The sequence below is a fragment of the Alosa alosa genome, chromosome 13, assembly GCF_017589495.1.
Source record: "Alosa alosa isolate M-15738 ecotype Scorff River chromosome 13, AALO_Geno_1.1, whole genome shotgun sequence".
Taxonomy (NCBI): Eukaryota; Metazoa; Chordata; class Actinopteri; order Clupeiformes; family Clupeidae; genus Alosa; species Alosa alosa.
Window position 1 is genome coordinate 32567690 of NC_063201.1, and position 17584 is coordinate 32585273.

The 17584-nt window shown below is 39.9% G+C and overlaps 1 protein-coding gene across 2 annotated transcripts in view; it reads right to left on the bottom strand.

The window, feature by feature from the left end:
* Positions 1 to 17071, bottom strand: part of entpd3 (ectonucleoside triphosphate diphosphohydrolase 3) — a 54988-nt gene extending 37917 nt beyond the window's left edge. Inside the window, exons 1-4 of one of the 2 annotated variants that reach the window (XM_048260454.1) lie at positions 16908 to 17067; positions 16245 to 16367; positions 14903 to 15020; positions 13648 to 13807 (exon numbers count right to left, since the gene is read on the bottom strand). In XM_048260454.1, coding sequence (XP_048116411.1) covers positions 13648 to 13807; positions 14903 to 15020; positions 16245 to 16364 — 398 coding nt within the window. In that variant the 5' untranslated portion in view covers positions 16365 to 16367; positions 16908 to 17067. Of the gene's footprint in view, positions 1 to 13647; positions 13808 to 14902; positions 15021 to 16244; positions 16368 to 16907 lie in introns of both variants that reach the window. The other variant, XM_048260455.1, reaches the window with a different exon arrangement.
* Between the last annotated feature and the right edge of the window lie 513 nt (positions 17072 to 17584).

Here is a 17584-nt window from a genome sequence, read left to right on the forward strand (position 1 = left end):
AACATCACCAAACTTATTGTTAAGTAAACTTATTTTGATTGACTTACTTATAGTAGGAAGTATGGTATCTCTTTGCTACTGCTTGCCCAGAATGCCTGGTATTGCACTATGTACTGTGCAGGAACATGACCCTTTTTGTCATTTTTGGACGCACTGGCTAATTTTGGACGCACTGGCTAAAGGCAGTCTGATAAAATTACAAAATAAGACTTTCATGTTACCGTGCACATTGAATAATGATCCTAAAGATGCACCCGATGCTTGGAAAATTGAAGCTAAGGGGTAAATAAGAATTTTCCATCGTGTTGCTTTCACTGAATTACTGAATCATCACTTATTTATCATTGACCCATTTTCTGGAAATACTATTCTTATTTTACCTAAATAATGGAACACTTCAGTGTAACGGAAGCGAGCTGAGCTAGCATGCTAGTTGCACGTGTAAATCCTCACACCCCTAACCTTAAGAACACTTCTAACCACAGAGTTGGAAGCCTGGGCTTTTAGCTCAGTGGTTAGAGCGTCCAACTCCCACACCGGTGTGTGTTGAGGTGGCGGGTTCGAGGCCCGTGAGCAGCGGACGAACCGACCTCTGTTACAACAGCACAATGAAAATGTATTCGACTATACATCCTACATAATTTTACCGCATTACCCAAGTACTTCTTGTTGTGGTATCAGTCTTAGGCCACCATTAGATTTGTTGTTTTAGCAATGTTTTGGAGAGTGGGCGCACACATCCAAAGAAATGTTTGCCTGACGAAGATCCAGGGTGATTGAAACGTTGCTATGTTTTTAAAATAATAGAGTTTATATTTTTGGAGCAATTGCATTGTGCAGACCACACTTCTTCCATTGTTTTAGCAGTGTTAACAATCTCGCTGGGAGAAGCTGTAGATGGAGCCGGTTGGTTCTAGTTTTGACACATTGCCCATCAGTGGCCTAGGTGGGGAATGATGGCTCAGTAAACCTGGCAAAATTGGTCATTAAAATACTACTAAAACAACACATTCAAATGTGGTTTAAGCCATTCGGGCTGGACTCTCTCCGGGTCCAACAGCTTTCAGAGCTGCTCGTTTTTCTCCCTAGACAGCAACAATGAACTATTTCTACCACTATTCAGAGCAGCCTTTTGTCGTCCTACTACTCACTTGTTGCCTCAACCTAATAAAATCCTATTTTTCATGGAAGCCCGGGCGTTACCCCTTGATTGTATCATCTAGCTGCACAGCTACAGTAGGTGAGGGTGACAATGTTTACAAGTTGCAAAAACCAGCTAGCTGCGCTAGTAAGCATTTTAGACGAAAAAGTTGTTGGGCGCGTGACATCGGATTTAACAACCGAATTGCCTAGGCACAAAATGTAGTGAATAGCTTTACTTACTAAAAGTAATACATATATTATTAAAAGTAATGAATATATTATTGTATTCAAAGTATGGTTAATAATATTTATTGTCAAATCTGTTCTTTCATTTGTTCCGTTTGGGCGTTTATGTATTTTTATTCCACTGTTTGGTTGAATTTCCCATTGTCCTACATAATTTAACCGTAACGACCATTAACCGTATGTTATTTGCACACCTATGAAGTAGATCCATTTTTTTGGCCGTATCACACTTGTATATTAATTTGCCGAACTCGTTGTGAAGTTTAAATGAACTGTCATGTTGCATCTGAGCTGTAAAATGCAGACGTTCAGAAAATAGCAACATTGTAGCATATGGCGGGGGTGGCTTTTAGCTAGATGGATGACAGCAGGCTAAGTAAAATAGCAATGTTTCAAAGCTAAAGTTAATCAGAATCGTGGGATACGCCCGCTTGACAGCGGGAGAGATAGAACTAACGACGCGCCTTTGGCCGTAGCAACCAATAAATGCACTTACGAGGTTTAAACGGCCCTCCGCTTCGCATCGGGGCCGTTTTACAACCTCGATCGTGCATTAACTTCTGTGAACAGACCACCGTGTCGTCCATTATCCCTTACATGTACCTCCTGTCCCTTTAAGGTCTAAGGGCAGCAGAGGTTATCACAGTAATTAAAGTCTTTTTTGTTTTTGTTTTGTTGCTGCATGCACTGTGAGCTGTTTGGCGATTGGTCTTTTCATGTGACTGTTAATATTGTAATATTTTGATTGGCTCAGGAGCGGGACTAAAGGAGAAAAAAGGTTCTGTCAGAAAGTTTGGAAGGAGATTGTTTCAGAGACTATATGTACCGCAGAGAGGTACAAAATGTGACCGCTGCCCAGTCCAGCACATTTTTTTCCACACAAATAATTCACGCTTAGCAAATTGTGTTCATTTCCTACTTTGTTCCTTTTTTGTGTTTGTAATTGAGTGTGTGCAGAGTGTATGGTTGTTTTTGTGTATATGTGTTTTGTGTGTGTTTTTTGTGTGTGTGTGTGTGTGTTTGCGTATGTAGGTGTGTTTGTATAGTATTAGTATATATACTTTTTTTTGATCCCGTGATGGAAATTTGGTCTCTGCATTTAACCCAATCCGTCAATTAGTGAAACACAGCACACAGTAAGGTGAAGCACACACTAATCCTGGCGCAGTAAGCTGCCTGCAACCACAGCGGCACTCGGGGAGCAGTGAAGGGTTAGGTGCCTTGCTCAAGGGCACTTCAGCCGTGGCCCACTGGTCGGGGCTCGAACCGGCAACCCTCCGGTTACAGGTCCAGAGTGCTAACCAGTGGGCCACGGTGGGTGCATGTGTGTGAGGGTGTGTGTGTGTGTATGTGTGTTTATGTGTTTGTGCGTGTCGTGTGTGTGCATGTATGTGTGTGTGCATGTGTAGTGTGTGTGTGTTTTTATGTAAGTGTGTGTGTGTGTGGGTGTGTCTTTATGTATGTGTACGTAAATAAAGCAAATCAAGGAACCACCTACTCTTTGCAATAAGTGCCATGGGATCTTTAACAACCATGGTGAGTCAGGACCTCAATTTAACATTCATGCAAAGGAAAACATCTCCTGCAGTACAGTGTCCCTGTCACTGCAATAGGGCATTGGGATTGATATTTGTTTGGTGACTTTTGGCCACAGGGAAGAGTGCCACCTACGCTATCCTTGTGGGGCTACATGTCCACCAAGTTTCGTGCACCACGGTCTTTCAGTGTCCCGGGAATCCTTGATGGAAAATTACACATGCGGAAAAAAATATGACCGCCGCTTCGCTGCGCTCAAATACCTTACGGCCCCTATTTTAGCGATCTAAAACGTATGGTCACTAGTGAATTGCTTAATTAAATTTAGTGGGTTGTCCAGTCCACATTGGGAGTGTTTTTTTTATCAAACGTTATCAAACGTCGAGCAGATGACGCAACAAGGCGTTCCTATGATTGTCAATCAGTCATCATTCATCAATCAAAACATAATTTAAACCAATGAGAATGACATCTGTCATTCCCTTTATTAGCAAGCAGCGTAACTGTGGATGAGAGAAGCAGGATGTGTTGTGCACCCGCCCATATCACTGTTGATAATGCACTCTTAAAATAACATATAAACAACTCCTCATGGATTTCTGACCATGTTTCTCTTGGTCAGTGACGTAATGCGTTTTAGGTAATGTACGATAGCAATTTTTAGATAATGCGCTAGACCCCTCCTTAGGTATTTAAAGGTAGGTTTAGGTATTTTTTGGCAAGTGTAGAGTTCCCTCTAGAGTCACAATGTATTTATATGTTACTATTGTACATAGCAAACTTCTCATGACTTTGCCCCCCTGTACACAATGCAAAGGTTTTTGTTGGGGAGGTGAATGATTAACAATAGGCAAAAACTATCTCCAAAGAGCTATATCTACTGATAAGGTAATGTTTCACGATTCTCATGAGATTTGGCTTGGCGCCGCTCTTGGAAGTTGCATGGCTGGTTTTCTCGGTAGGGACTCGCTACGTCTATGCTGTATAGCTATTCTAGGTGAACGTTTTAACCTAGTACAAGTTTGTTTACCATCAAATTGGCTTCGGAAAGTTGAAAATCTTGCATAGTGTGACTTTAATTCCCACACCCCTTGGTGCATTGCTCAATAAAAGAGACGGGCATGGCAAAAAACTGAAGAATGAACAGCGGGAACAGCAGTCGGGTAAACTTGTGTCCATTCCATGATTTGATGTCTACATGTAGCGCGTGTTGCTGGCTTAGCCTAGGCCAACCAAACAGGGAAGTGAATCTCCTGATCTGTCTGCGGCTTGCTTGCCAGCCTTTATCAGTCACAGTACTTAGCAAAGTTGTGAAATATAATCACATGTTCCGTTTTTGAATGCAGGCGACTGGCTACATTTAAACAAACAAACCTTATCTTTAAATGCATGATAACATGCAGCTCGGGATGAAACTAGCAGTTTTTCAGCAGAAACATGCGAGAACCCGTTGAAACTAATAAACTAGATGATTATGTTCATGGAAATTTATATCGATGGGAAAGTATTATATCACATACCTACAAATACACATAGGCCTAATGTTATCTTGGTAGTTACCAAGTTGTTGTAGTTTTAGCTTAATGTGCAAGTTTTTCTTAATTTACCTTAATTTAACAGCTTCAGAGTCATTGGAATGGTTATATGACTTTTTTCGGGTTGAATGGTGGCCGTCTCGCTTCACCCTAGCGCCTGTGAGCGGAAAAACCACCCTTGCAACTGTGGGCCGGCGGTGGGCAGTGTCAGGAAGTATAACGAGTGTAACGAATTGCTTTACTCAAATACACATACACGCCAGGCACCGGCTAGAAAAAGGTAGCGATGGAGTTTCTCAGACATTCATCATGACAGAACCAGCGAAAAAGAAGCAAAAACCGAGAAAACAGTAAGGAATATGCCAATACTGCATAGTTTACCTTTAAATAAATGCTTAGAAGTGAATGACTGTAGGCTGCAGGCTGTCACGAGGAGACCGAATGTAACAATGCAACTGCTCTGTACCCTTTATAGTGTCTTGGTTCTCGTCCAGTTTGATTCATTAACCAGCTAATTGTTAGTGCATCGTAGATGATTGTTCATGGCAATTCACACATTATTGATGGGGAAGTACATCTCATACTGTTATCTTGAAGTTATAAATGTTAGTGAATGTGAACGAAGACCGTGCCAGGCTACTGAATGAGACCGTAACCGAAGGTGAGTCTAATGTTATCAAACGGTCTAGGTTCTCGGCAAGTTAACCAAGCCTTATTCTAGTACATCGTAGATGATTATGTTCATGGCAATTCACACATTATCGATGGGGAAGTAGCCTACATCACATACTGTAGGCTACAAATACACGTTATCTGGGTAGTTATAAAGTTAAATGTTAAAAGTTAACGTTGCTGGCCTCGGTTGTCACAAAGAGACCGCACATCAGGCTACTTACTGAACGAGACTGTAACCGAGGTAGGCCTGTCCGGTTGAACCAACTTGTGTAAAAGAGTTGGTTGTCTCAACACTACTGTTCATGTGAAAAGTGTTGTGGCGCCAGTGCCCTCCACTGACAATGAATGTGAGAGTGGAGATGTAAATGCTCTGAAAAAAGAAGTGAGAAAGTTAAGAAAGCAGCTCAAAGTCATGACTGTCCATCCAGCCTCAGCAGCCACAGAGAGACCAGCCCACCAGCCGACTTCCCCCAGCCCCCATTAGCGCCGTGCATACTCACAGACTCTTTTGCTACCGATGTGGTGAGGATGGTGAGGATGGGCATGTTGCCACAAAGTGCAGAGCTCCTGAAGACCGACAGAAGTTTTCCAGAAGTTCATCGATGTGCAGCGCACAAGAGGACGAGGTGGCTCAGCTGGTAATGATTCCTCTGATGTCCGGGTAAGAAGAGGGGCAGTGAGAACTTGACCTGGGTGTTTGCCTGAAGGTCTTGTGGGGCCACCATCCACAGCTCAGATTAAAGTGGAGTGGATCACAAGTGACCATCATTTTTGACAGCTGGTACACCAAGCACCTGGCACATGAAGTGCAGCCACAAAAGAAAGGCAACCTCATCACAGAGCGCACCTCCTCTATTGCTCTCCCCACCAGTGTGTTTGTCCAGCCCACTATGCTGTTTTCTTCTGCTCTTGACAAGAACAATTTTCTAGTCATGTTAAGGAATGCTCAAGGAGACCTCCATTCCTACTGGCACTACTGTATTATTGTACACCTTCATGTTGCTGATGCCATGGTGGAGCCCAAAGGAGCTGAGCTGAATTCCACTAGAAGGATTAACCCAGCCCTGTTTGAATTTCAAGACTCTCCTGTTCCTGAGGAGTGGAAAGCGAGGCTCTCAAGAAAGCTGGCTGAGAGGACAGGAGTATTCTCCATGGATGAGTGGGATGTCGGACTGGCCAAGGGGGTGGAACATTGGATCCGGTTGAGTGGTAAAAAGCCATTCAGAGAAAGGTCCCGTCGGATAGCGCCTCCTGACTTTGATGACTTGAGATGTCAATAGACAGGGGGTCTGGTTGAGGTTGCTGCTACAAGCTCCTCTGAGTCCGAATATGTCTGCCTTGGATCCCAACTGTCCTCAGCATCAAGGGAGAAGAAGGAACCTGGAAAGAGTGTTTACCTTTGATCCACTTACCCGCAGCTGAACGGTGTGATGTTGCTGATCCGGTGATATGCCAGTCGTAGAGGTCTTTTCCAGCCTGGATCCTGCTGCAGAGATGGCTCTAGAAGGGGGAGAAGACTCCAGAGACAGTGAGGCTGACATTCAGAGAAGCCCGGTGACTGAGAGACCCCGAGGAGAGCGTAGACCCGTGGCGAGGTTTGGCTACGATGCTCCAGGAAATCCCTGTGATAGAACACTGAATATCTTGAGCAGAGGAGTGCTTGCCGGCTATGGGACCTACAAAGACCTGGGAAGATGTGGAAGCCACACCTTTTGGGGTCACCCTTTGGCATTATGCTCTGGTTGTGCTAGATTCAAATAGTTTCCTTGGGGTTTTATATCTTAGCAGCATATTCAGTGATCTTAGCACTAAATTCTTACCTTTAGTTAGATGGGGACATCAAAAACTTTTAGAAGGGGAAGAGTGTAACTAGGTTGCTTGGGCACAAAATGTAGTGAATAGTTTTACTTACTACAAGTAATATATATATATATATATATATATATATATATATATATATATATATATATATATATTATTAAATGTCATATATATATTATTAAATGTCATGAATATATTATTAGGGGTCCGAGCAGCGTAGCTGCAGGACCCCTATTGTTTCTGTACCGTTCATTTTTGGCCAAAATTCTGTAAAAGTCATACTGCAGCCTAAACCGTAACTCCAAAACTCTTCAAATTTTCAGGTATGGTTACCAGTGCCAGTACAAAATTTGGGGTACTGCACCCAAAGGTGGCGCTATTGGGAAAAAAAGTTAATTATGCTAATTTCTCCTTACCAGATTGACCTAGACTCAAAATTCTTTCATAATATTAATCTCTAAACTTAGATGCATCTTTTTGGCCCTGGTCTTATGGTCTAAAAATGTTTACTTTTGACACAATTTCATGGAAAAGCCAAACATTATAAAAAGTTTCACACTCTTCAAAAATAATTAAATCTTCACCAAAATTCTCACAGACAATGTTTAGACCAAGCCTCACAAAAGTTATCGCTCAGAATTTTGATATTTTGTTCCATTTCAGAGATATAGGCCAAGTTAGACCACTTAGGCCATTTTTCCTAGATCACCTATATTCCTATAAACATAAGTCCTAGAAACTTCACATTTTCAAGTATTGTTACCAGTACCCCCCACTACCCGTAACCCAAAATTTGGGTACTGCACCCAAAGGTGGCGCTCTTGTCAAAAAATGCTTATTTCTCCTTACCAGATTGACCTAGACTCAAAATTCTTTCATCATATTAATCTCTACATTTAGATGCATCTTTTTCACCCTGGTCTTATGCTCTAAAAATGTTTACTTTTGCCACAATTTCAGAGAAAAGCCAAACATCATAAAAAGTTTCACCGGCTTCAAAAATTATCAAATCTTCAGATTTGGAAAATATTTTTGAAAGACTACAGTCTCAGACCCTCTCACATCTAAAGACAAGTAATAGAGTTTTAAGTCACAGACTATGATTTTGCAATGACTAGAGATCTTGCAGGATCACTATTTACAAGACTGCAACTAGATTCCTTTAAATTATTACCCATCGTGCAATAGATATCAACAGGAACTGAAATGATAGCCTACTAAAATCATATTTTCGTGTTTCTGCAGCATTGTTTCATGCGTGACATCCCTAACAGATATAGAGCTGTTCTATCACATGGAAGAGCCGACTAATGATGTATAAGAAACAAAATATCAAATGATCATATTCATGGGTTTCATCAGGTCCCTTGCTACAGCTGTCGCCTACTTTGCCCCTTCCTGTTCGGTGTTGGAGAGAGGTCACTATTGGTTTATATATTGTTCACGTCACTATTTGCATGAGCCACGACTAGAAAGACTTGCGATAATATCAAACATGTTTGATATTGTCGTAACGGCAAAACTAGAAAAAGACTGACTCCGACTGACTTAAAACCGCTAAGACTGGCACCTTACACTTAACGATCTAGTTGACGGGAGCGCGCTTCGATTCCAGTACAACTCCCATGATTTCTGTCCGACTTTGGAAATTTAGTCGGCGACTGTGAAAACAGACCAAAATCGTACAATGTAAGGCCGCCATAAATGACCCTCACTATGACTTTTGTGATGTTTATCAGTTTGTAGAGTAGCTCTGCCATCATGTGTAAAGTTAAGGTCTTTGTTTGTTGGTTTGGTGTGTTGGAGTCCCATGTGAGAGATGATTAGGTGATGTTGGTTGACTTGGGATGTCAAGTATTGTTTAGTTGTACCTTATATAGCCATATGATTTCAGTTTATTGTTCAAATGTCAATTGGTTTGTTTGTGAGTTGGGATCTGTACTGATTTACCCCATTTCACTGATTACTCCATTTTCTGTTTGTTTCCTCTTTGATGCAGCACACATACAAGTAAAGAACAAAAGAACAAATGAATTGAAACTCAAAGTTCACTTGTGTTGCACCGAAACCTGCCATCTTCGTGTCATCACTCCATACCATTGAGCCTTCTGACCGAGGCTCTGCCTGCTCGCCACACACTCACTCTACCTAGACCCACATCGCCCCCTACAGTTCCTTCAGTTAGGTTGTGGAGGTTAGCATACTAGAATAGAATACTGTTAAGAATACTGTTGGGTTGTGGAGGTTAGCACACTATAACGTTACAGCTATTTGTCAGGACTTGTCGTGCAAGGCAAGTATAACTGCATAATTATAGGCTGTTCATCTTATTGACTCCAACACAGAACCCACCCCCACCCCTCTTCACCTACCACCACAAATACAATTCCATTCTGTGGGAAACACTGCCTTCCATTATCAGACCCTTCATCTTATCCATGACAAATGCATAGTCCTGTAGAATAGAGTATTGTTAGAATACTATTGAGTTGTGGAGATTAGCGCACTAGAATACTACTGTTAGAATACTGTTGGGTTGTGGAGGTTAGCACACTAGAATAGGGTCTTGTTAGAATACTATTAGGTTGTGGAGGGTAGCACCAGGGTGCGATTTGTAGGGGGGGATGGTGAGGATTTCCCCCCCTCTGGTTTTCCCATCCCTACCTCTGCTAAATTATTTTTATCCCTGGTGGGGACAATATTTATCCCCCTCTGCCCTTTATATTGATTAATGCTACTTCATATAAGTAAAGCGCTGCAACGTGAGAACAGTCTAGTAGGCTAGCCTACATAATAATCTGACATCAGAAACGCACCGTCACCGTCAGCACTCATGCTGCTGTGCTGACACAGTGGCTGCGTGATAACTTAATTTGGCCTTGATCGTGCAGGACATTTCAGAATGTCGAGTGTGTAATCCATCATAAATGGCTAGTTTCAATGGAAAAGTTAGCTGGACAAATGAAAGAATACGAGAAGGATTCAGTGAAGCATATAGTCATATTTTAGAACCTTCAAAATTAGAAAACTGATGCAACTAAGATGGAGGACAACTGCACGTAGAGTAGAACGTATAGGCCTATTGTCCGAAGGAACTTACATTAAATGAGGAGATATTTGCTGAATGTCACAAAAAGTGTTACAGAAATTGCTTGGCATCGCTTATTCAATGGCTCTTTATCGAAACACCTGTAGTTTGCGGAAGACGAACGAGAAAGCACTCGTTTGATAAATCAGCCAGGAGCCAGTAGACAAATAACTTTCAGAAATAATCTGTACTGCAAAAACGAATGTTGGTGGGTATTTAAACTATCTAGCGGGTGTTTTAACAGCTGCAAGAAATAGAAGCTTCATGGTCTTTATGTTCTGGTTCATAAATTATTTTCATAAAACTTCAAGTTGCCCTATAACTTTACTCTCCAAACTCTTCACTGCACTGTAGCCAATTAACTGACAGTATGATAGTAGGCTATTTATTTTCTGTAGGCTACAATAAACACATTTATTTTTTCAACTTTTGCAATATTACGCACTTGGCTACTGAACGCAAATCAGCAGGAGAGAGAATGCACGTAGCCTACGCAACTAAAACTGTTAGCCAATTCACTAACTTAAGACTTCAGTGCCATCATATACAACGTTTTTTTGCACAACAAATACAGAAAGGATGGAGGCAGCAAAAGTAGAGGAGTAATTTCAGATGGGGCAAGAACAAGGTGAATTTGTATGCTTGTCAAAACGTAGTCCTACCCTGCATTAGAGGAGCTGATCATCATACCAAACACACTCGCTGTTTAAAGTCATACACCACAGTAAACTAAAACTAAAATGTTACAAAAGGTGGCAAAATTAATATAGGCTATTATTAGCCATGACATTACTAGGCTATGAATCGTTCGTTCATTTTTTTTTTTTTGGGGGGGGGGGGGTTACAAACTTATTAAAAAAATCACCCCTCCTCTGGTTTTTTACACAAATCGCACCCTGGTTAGCACACTATAACGTTACAGCACAGGGTAATCCTAATTTTAAGCATCAAATTTATTCCAATCCAACTCAAAAGTTTTGAACAACACAAAGTGAAGGTTTTATCCAGATCAGATAGATTATGTGATCTAATCGAATTTCAGGATCCTTGTTTCCCTTTGAACAAGCCATTTTCAAGATTTGATCCAATCCGATAGCCGAAATCCGATCACGTTTCTTTAGAACAATTGGGCCCAAACAATCAAAGCATATGTAAAACTAAAAAGCTATGCTACCTCATGTTCGTTTTGCTCGGACCCCGTAAATCACCGCTTGCGGTTATATTTGTATTTAATATAGTATGGTTAATAATATTTATTGTTGCCAAAATAGGTTAAGAGGTCAAGTCTGTTCTTTGATTTGTTCCATTTGGCCATTTATGTAGCTCCTGCCCCTTTAAGGGCAGCAGAGGTTACTATAGTAAGCACATATGTATTTCAATTGAATTTTTAAAAATAACTATAATAAATCAAGTAACTAAAACATAAACAATGAAATTCAACACTAAATTCAAGGTTGTGCAAAAACAATGCAAACTACTGTATTTAGTAGAGTATAAGTATATATACTCTTTTCATCCCGTGAGGGAAATTTGGTCTCTGCATTTATCCCAATCCGTGAATTAGTGAAACACACTCAGCACACAGTGAGGTGAAGCACACACTAATCCCGGCACAGTGAGCTGCCTGTAACAACAGCAGCGCTTGGGGAGCAGTGAGGGGTTAGGTGCCTTGCTCAAGGGCACTTCAGCCATGCCTACTGGTCGGGGTTCGAACCGGCAACCCTCCGGTAACAAGTCCGAAGCGCTAACCAGTAGGCCACAGCTGCCCCCAACTCTCTCTCTGTGTGTGTGCGTGTGTGCGTGTGTGTAACCCCGGCGGTGTCATTGATATACAAAAACTGGGCTCATTAGCTAAATTGTACTTGCCATTTAGCTAAATTGTGCCATTTTTTGTAAAATGAGCTCACAGTGAACTATTTATTACAATGAGTGCACAATTCAGTAAAATGAGCGCATGATTTAGTAAAACGAGGACATATTTTCTTGATGTACAAAACCAAATACAAAAAAATCGGTAACGCTTTAGAATAACATGTGCTTATTAGGTATTAACAGTGCATAATAAGCAGTTAACAATTCATTACTAAAACAAGTAAAGGATTACTTATTATCCTTTAATAACATTAACTAATTGTTAACATGCAGCTTGTAAGTGTTAATAAGCAACCTTTTAAGCTACTTACAAGCATATTTGTTAACAGTTGTAAGTGTTAACAAGCAGCTTGTTAATGCTTGTTAATGGTGTATAAGACAAAGAGGTGGATAACTAATATGCGTATAAGACCTTTCTTACCTATTTGTAGTAAATTTTGCAGCCCCCCAATCTAAAGCGAGGACCATGTAGGCTATAGTTCCACAAGCCCAACCTTCTATCTCTATACACTGTATCTATCTATCTAGCTTGGTTTAGCTGTGAGAAATGCACTTTCAAAATTGCTGCAGTGAGCAGGAATCAAACCCGGGTCTTCTGCGTCAGAGAGTGCATCCCTACTTATTGAGCTACACTCCTGTTCCTATATTGCTGACGAAAATGTTCATCAGTATAGATAGAAAGTTGGGCTTGTGGAACTATAGGCTACATGGTCCTCGCTTTAGATTGGGGGGCTGCAAAATTTACTACAAATAGGTAAGAATTAGTTATCCACCTCTTTATCTTATACACCATCAACACGCAACAACTGTTAACAAATGTGCTTGTAAGTAACTGAAAAGGCTGCTTATTTACACTTACAAGCTGCATGTTAAACATCCTTTAATGTTATTAAAGGATAACAACCATTAACTAACTGTTAGTAATCAATTGTTAACAGCTTATTATGCACTGTTAATACCTAATAAGCACATGTTATTCTAAAGCGTTACCAAAATCTCTTGGGGGGTAAATAGCCTACCTTCATTCTGCAAATATTGTAATTACCATCTGTATCTTCCTTCACTTACATTTTTAATTGTAAATTATCAACCTTGTCCTAATCATTTTAAACCGGGGTCTGGTTTGCTTATATATAAATAGTTAAATAAGATAACAAACCCCGTAGCACTTAATTAGGTTAAGTTTTCCCTCTCACTCCCACCAAACCAGCACTGATGGTTGGTGTGCTACATTACATCACATTGCATTACATTATTACTTTACATTACCAGAACCAGAACAAAAACATTTATTTTTTAATACTGTGTGTATTTCCTGTATTTCCTTATTGCATTGTAATAAAGCATGAGAAATAAATATATACTGTCCCTTTAACATTGCTAAAGCAAAATATGTAAGGTGGCCTTAGACTTCTGCATGGTACTGTACGTTCCATTTCAATAAAATGCATTTCTCCACTAGGTGTTCTCTCTTGACAGAATGATATGGCTTTGTTCTTTCCATCAGAGGGTTTTCTTTCAGCTAAAATCACATTCAAACACATTTAAAACAAACCTAGTGTTTGTAAGTGCAGTAATGCCAGACTAATCAATATGAAATGGGATTTACAGGCATCTCATCAGCCAATTTCCTGCTTGTTAATATAGCCTTATTGGCGAGAAAGAGAGGGTTAGCCAATTAGACCCCACTTAAAAGCTTTAGTAGTATTCATATCATGCTGACAGACGTACTGTAACAGTCTCATTCCAGCTGTGGCTCCAAGGAAGATGGAAGTGGAGTTGTGCTTGAAAGCTGGAATCTTTTCTTTCACTTGTACCATACAGCTCTTGAAATGTTTCCATGTTTCTTCATCCTGACTTGAATTACGACCCAGGTCAGAGATGCCTGGACCTGGAAGGTAAATAATTAAATGTATATAGAAATACCAATGTTAAATATATATATTTATGTTCAGTTCAATACAATTGTTTTATTGCATTCAAACCTGCAGCAGGGATTTAAATCATTTGAATGCACTGTTTCTCTGTACAAGCCAAAAAGGTAAATTTGTGTAAAGTTACCCAAGGTAGCCTCACAAATTTACTTGCCTCTGTAGCCTTCATCAGAGGGGTCACGTGATGTTGGTGTGACGTTTTCTGAGATGTGTTATATGGCGTTTTCCATCCCACCTCATGTGGTGGGATGGGCGTGTCCCCCCGGGGTGCTCCGGGTGTGGGATAGTTGGTAGGCTTCATCCCGGTTTACAGTCTTTGGGGCCCGCTTCCTGATTTCAACCGCCTCTTTGATCCATCGATGGAATTTGTTGCTTTCCGTTCTGATGACCTTGGCTGCATCCCAGTTCATTAGATGGTTTTCCCACTTACAGTGGTCTGAAATGGCAGATTTCAGATTTTCCTGTGTTGCTTTCATTCTTGTTGCACGGATGAGCGTTCCAGACGTTTTCCATTCTTTCTGGTGTTCCTTTTTTCGTGTGCTGAATTGCCGGCCTGTCTCTCCTATGTACGTTTTATTGCATGTTGGGTGGGATGGAAAACGCCATATAACACATCTCAGACAACGTCACACCAACATCACGTGACACCTCTGATCAAGGCTACAGAGGCAAGGTAGCCGAAACTTGTCAGGTACACAAATTTACCTTATTGGCTTGTACAGAAAAACAGTGTAAAATAGTATAACAGTAGGCCTAATTAACCTCTTCAATATAATTTGAATGCAATTTGGCTGATAATCCAAAATTGATATTTCCAGTTAAATTTAAATAAGCAAATCTAAATGGTAAACATTGTATGTAATATGAATCCAGTGTTCCCAAAAACTTTATATATATATATATATATATATATATATATATATAGATAGATAGATAGATAGATAGATAGATAGATAGATAGATAGATAGATAGAGAGAGAGAGAGAGAGAGAGAGAGAGAGAGAGAGAGAGAGAGAGAGAGAGAGAGATATATATAGATATATTGATTTTACCTTTAACATTGCATTTAACAGTTTCTGTAATGATCCCAGTATTATTCTCCTTCTCTGCTGGCCATTCATATACATACACAGTAGTGCGGGAGGAGCCACAGTCTAAGACAATCCCATACTGCACAAAGAAAAGTGATATTAACATATGACATTGCATTTACATTTACATTTATGCATTCTTGCATTCTTATGATTACCACAAAAACACTGGAAAAATATGAAAACTGACCACCTTTGCTTTGTGGGTTTGTAGTTTCAATATACCTTGATGTATTATTTATTATTAATTATTATTATTATTATTATTTTGGCGATAATTATGAATAATGACAATGACTTGAACAATTCTTCTCACCTAACCAGCACTCCAATATTGTTGATGGAACTCAAGCAAGCAAAATTCAACTAATATGGAATGGATCACAGTGGAACACATTGACATCTTTCCTGTCTGAACAAAACTTTCATAAAGCGCCTTCACTATGAGGACGCCTGCAATTAACAACCTCTCCCTCAGTAGAAAGCAAGTCACAAATATGACCTTTGATCCAGTCAGTTTGCCCCAGGCATCAGACATTATGTTAACATTCTTTCCATGGCATACAATTCTATGTCATTCACAATGACACTATAGAAGCACTATTTCTAAATAGACTTGAGGGGTGGGTGGGTGGGGTGGCTTTGGCTCCAATCTTTTGAACCCAAAATATATGGCTTGAAAAGCTCTCCAGTGCTTTTGAGACTGACCTCTGAATATTAATGCCACAGTCATTGCTCATCTCCCTTAATTTGTTTTGTTCCTTTTTATCTACTTCCAGCTCTTATTCAATTACTTAAATAAAATAGAGAAATGTGTGCAGATTGGGTCACTACTGCAATACTGAATCAAGTCTAAATTATTGACCTTTATTTGATACTTTGTACTTTTTTACACATGTACCTTTTTACTCGAGTCCATTGCATAATATATAAGAATGTTGTTTTGTATTGCTGAATATATGGAAATTATGTATTATATGCTTTTCTCTACAGAGTATTTGGAATTTCTGACCCATTCTCACCCAGTATGTTACCCAACAGGCGTGGCAATGCATCTGGTGCACCAGTGATTACACTCAACTGCTTCACTTCTCTGATAGACACCACTTCTTGATGGTGCGTTATTTCTGTCTGTAGCAAGAAACTTTTTACATTTAAGATACCACACAGCAATCGTGTGTCCTACTCAATTAAATCCATTATAGAGAATTTCTGAAAAGATTAGATCCATCTCCTCAAATATTAATCTTTTATGCTAATCTAATTGTAATTGTGTGCCACTTTTTATGACTTACTGACATACCTTTAATCCTGGAGACACATAGGTTATCTTGTATGTCTGGATTATAGCAATGGCAATGATTACTCCTACACTTGACAGGAGAAGAAATGAAGCTAAGGTTGCCACCAGTTTTGAAGCCATTATCTGTGAACAGGCAAAAACAAAACAATATAAAAGAGTGACAGTGTTTTTTGTACTTAGCTGCAGTAGATCACAATATAAGCACCCTTGACATATTTTAACCTGATCTAACAATCTATAATTATTTTTGTAGCACAAACACCAGTAAAAGCACCGATGTTGATTGACAACTGGCTTGTGCATTTGTTTTTCTGGTGCTTAGCGTACTTTGTTTACACATATTACGTTGTTGTGAGAGTAAAGCTGCTTAAATCAATGGAGTCTTTTATATTTAGTAAGAAATCATATATATATATATATATATATACACACATCACTCTTATTATGGACACAAAGCATCCCTAATCCTAGGTACAGATCTATATTTCTTTCTCTTTTATTCAAACTTCTTCTTGTGGAGATTTGTAATTTTTCGCCAGTATCTTCATTTAAATACATCCATTGCTCTAAATGACTATCACAGTTTGCCTATACATACACTAACACTCACAGATACTTTAGAGTGCTGTTGGAGGCACTTGTTATGCAAGGATTTTTACTTACCTTTTTGTGTCAAACCAGTTGTTGAGAGGTTGGAGAATGCAGCTTCAGTTCAAAAGCCTGCCTGGACATGAGCCTGCATCTGTAGCTGTAACTGCATGGGTCTATCTTTTGCTCCAGCAGACTACATCATTCCATTTAAACTCCTCCCACAGAAGCAAGCTCTTCCCACATTAACCATTAAAAGGCATGTGATCACTTAAGCAAAGATCTTTGGTGAGGTTTCCTGTTTTACAAAATATGAATCAAGAAGACTGATGCACAGATATTGATGGCTTATTATGGCCGCCGCACAGCGAAGGTTTATCGGGCAAGTTTCGTGCACCCGGTCTTTCAGTGTCCCGTGAATAGTTGACACAAAATTATTGAAAAAAAGGAAAAAACAAAAAAACTCTGACTAAACCCTATATGACCGCCGCTTCGCTGCGCAGTGGTCATTAATATAGTGTTTTCCCCATAAAGGACTAGGAAAAACAAAAATAATTGTGTGTGACTCACCTTCACAGCTATAAATGCCCAGTCTGGGTCTGGGTCTGGGTTGCTTGCATTTGATGCTTGCTGTACATACCCCATTACAAAAAATAACTGCAGTTTCAGTACTACAGTAGCCTATAGTGCAGTAGCCTAGTATTTTCATGTCCAAAATACTGCATTTCTGCAATAAATTACAGTATGCATAC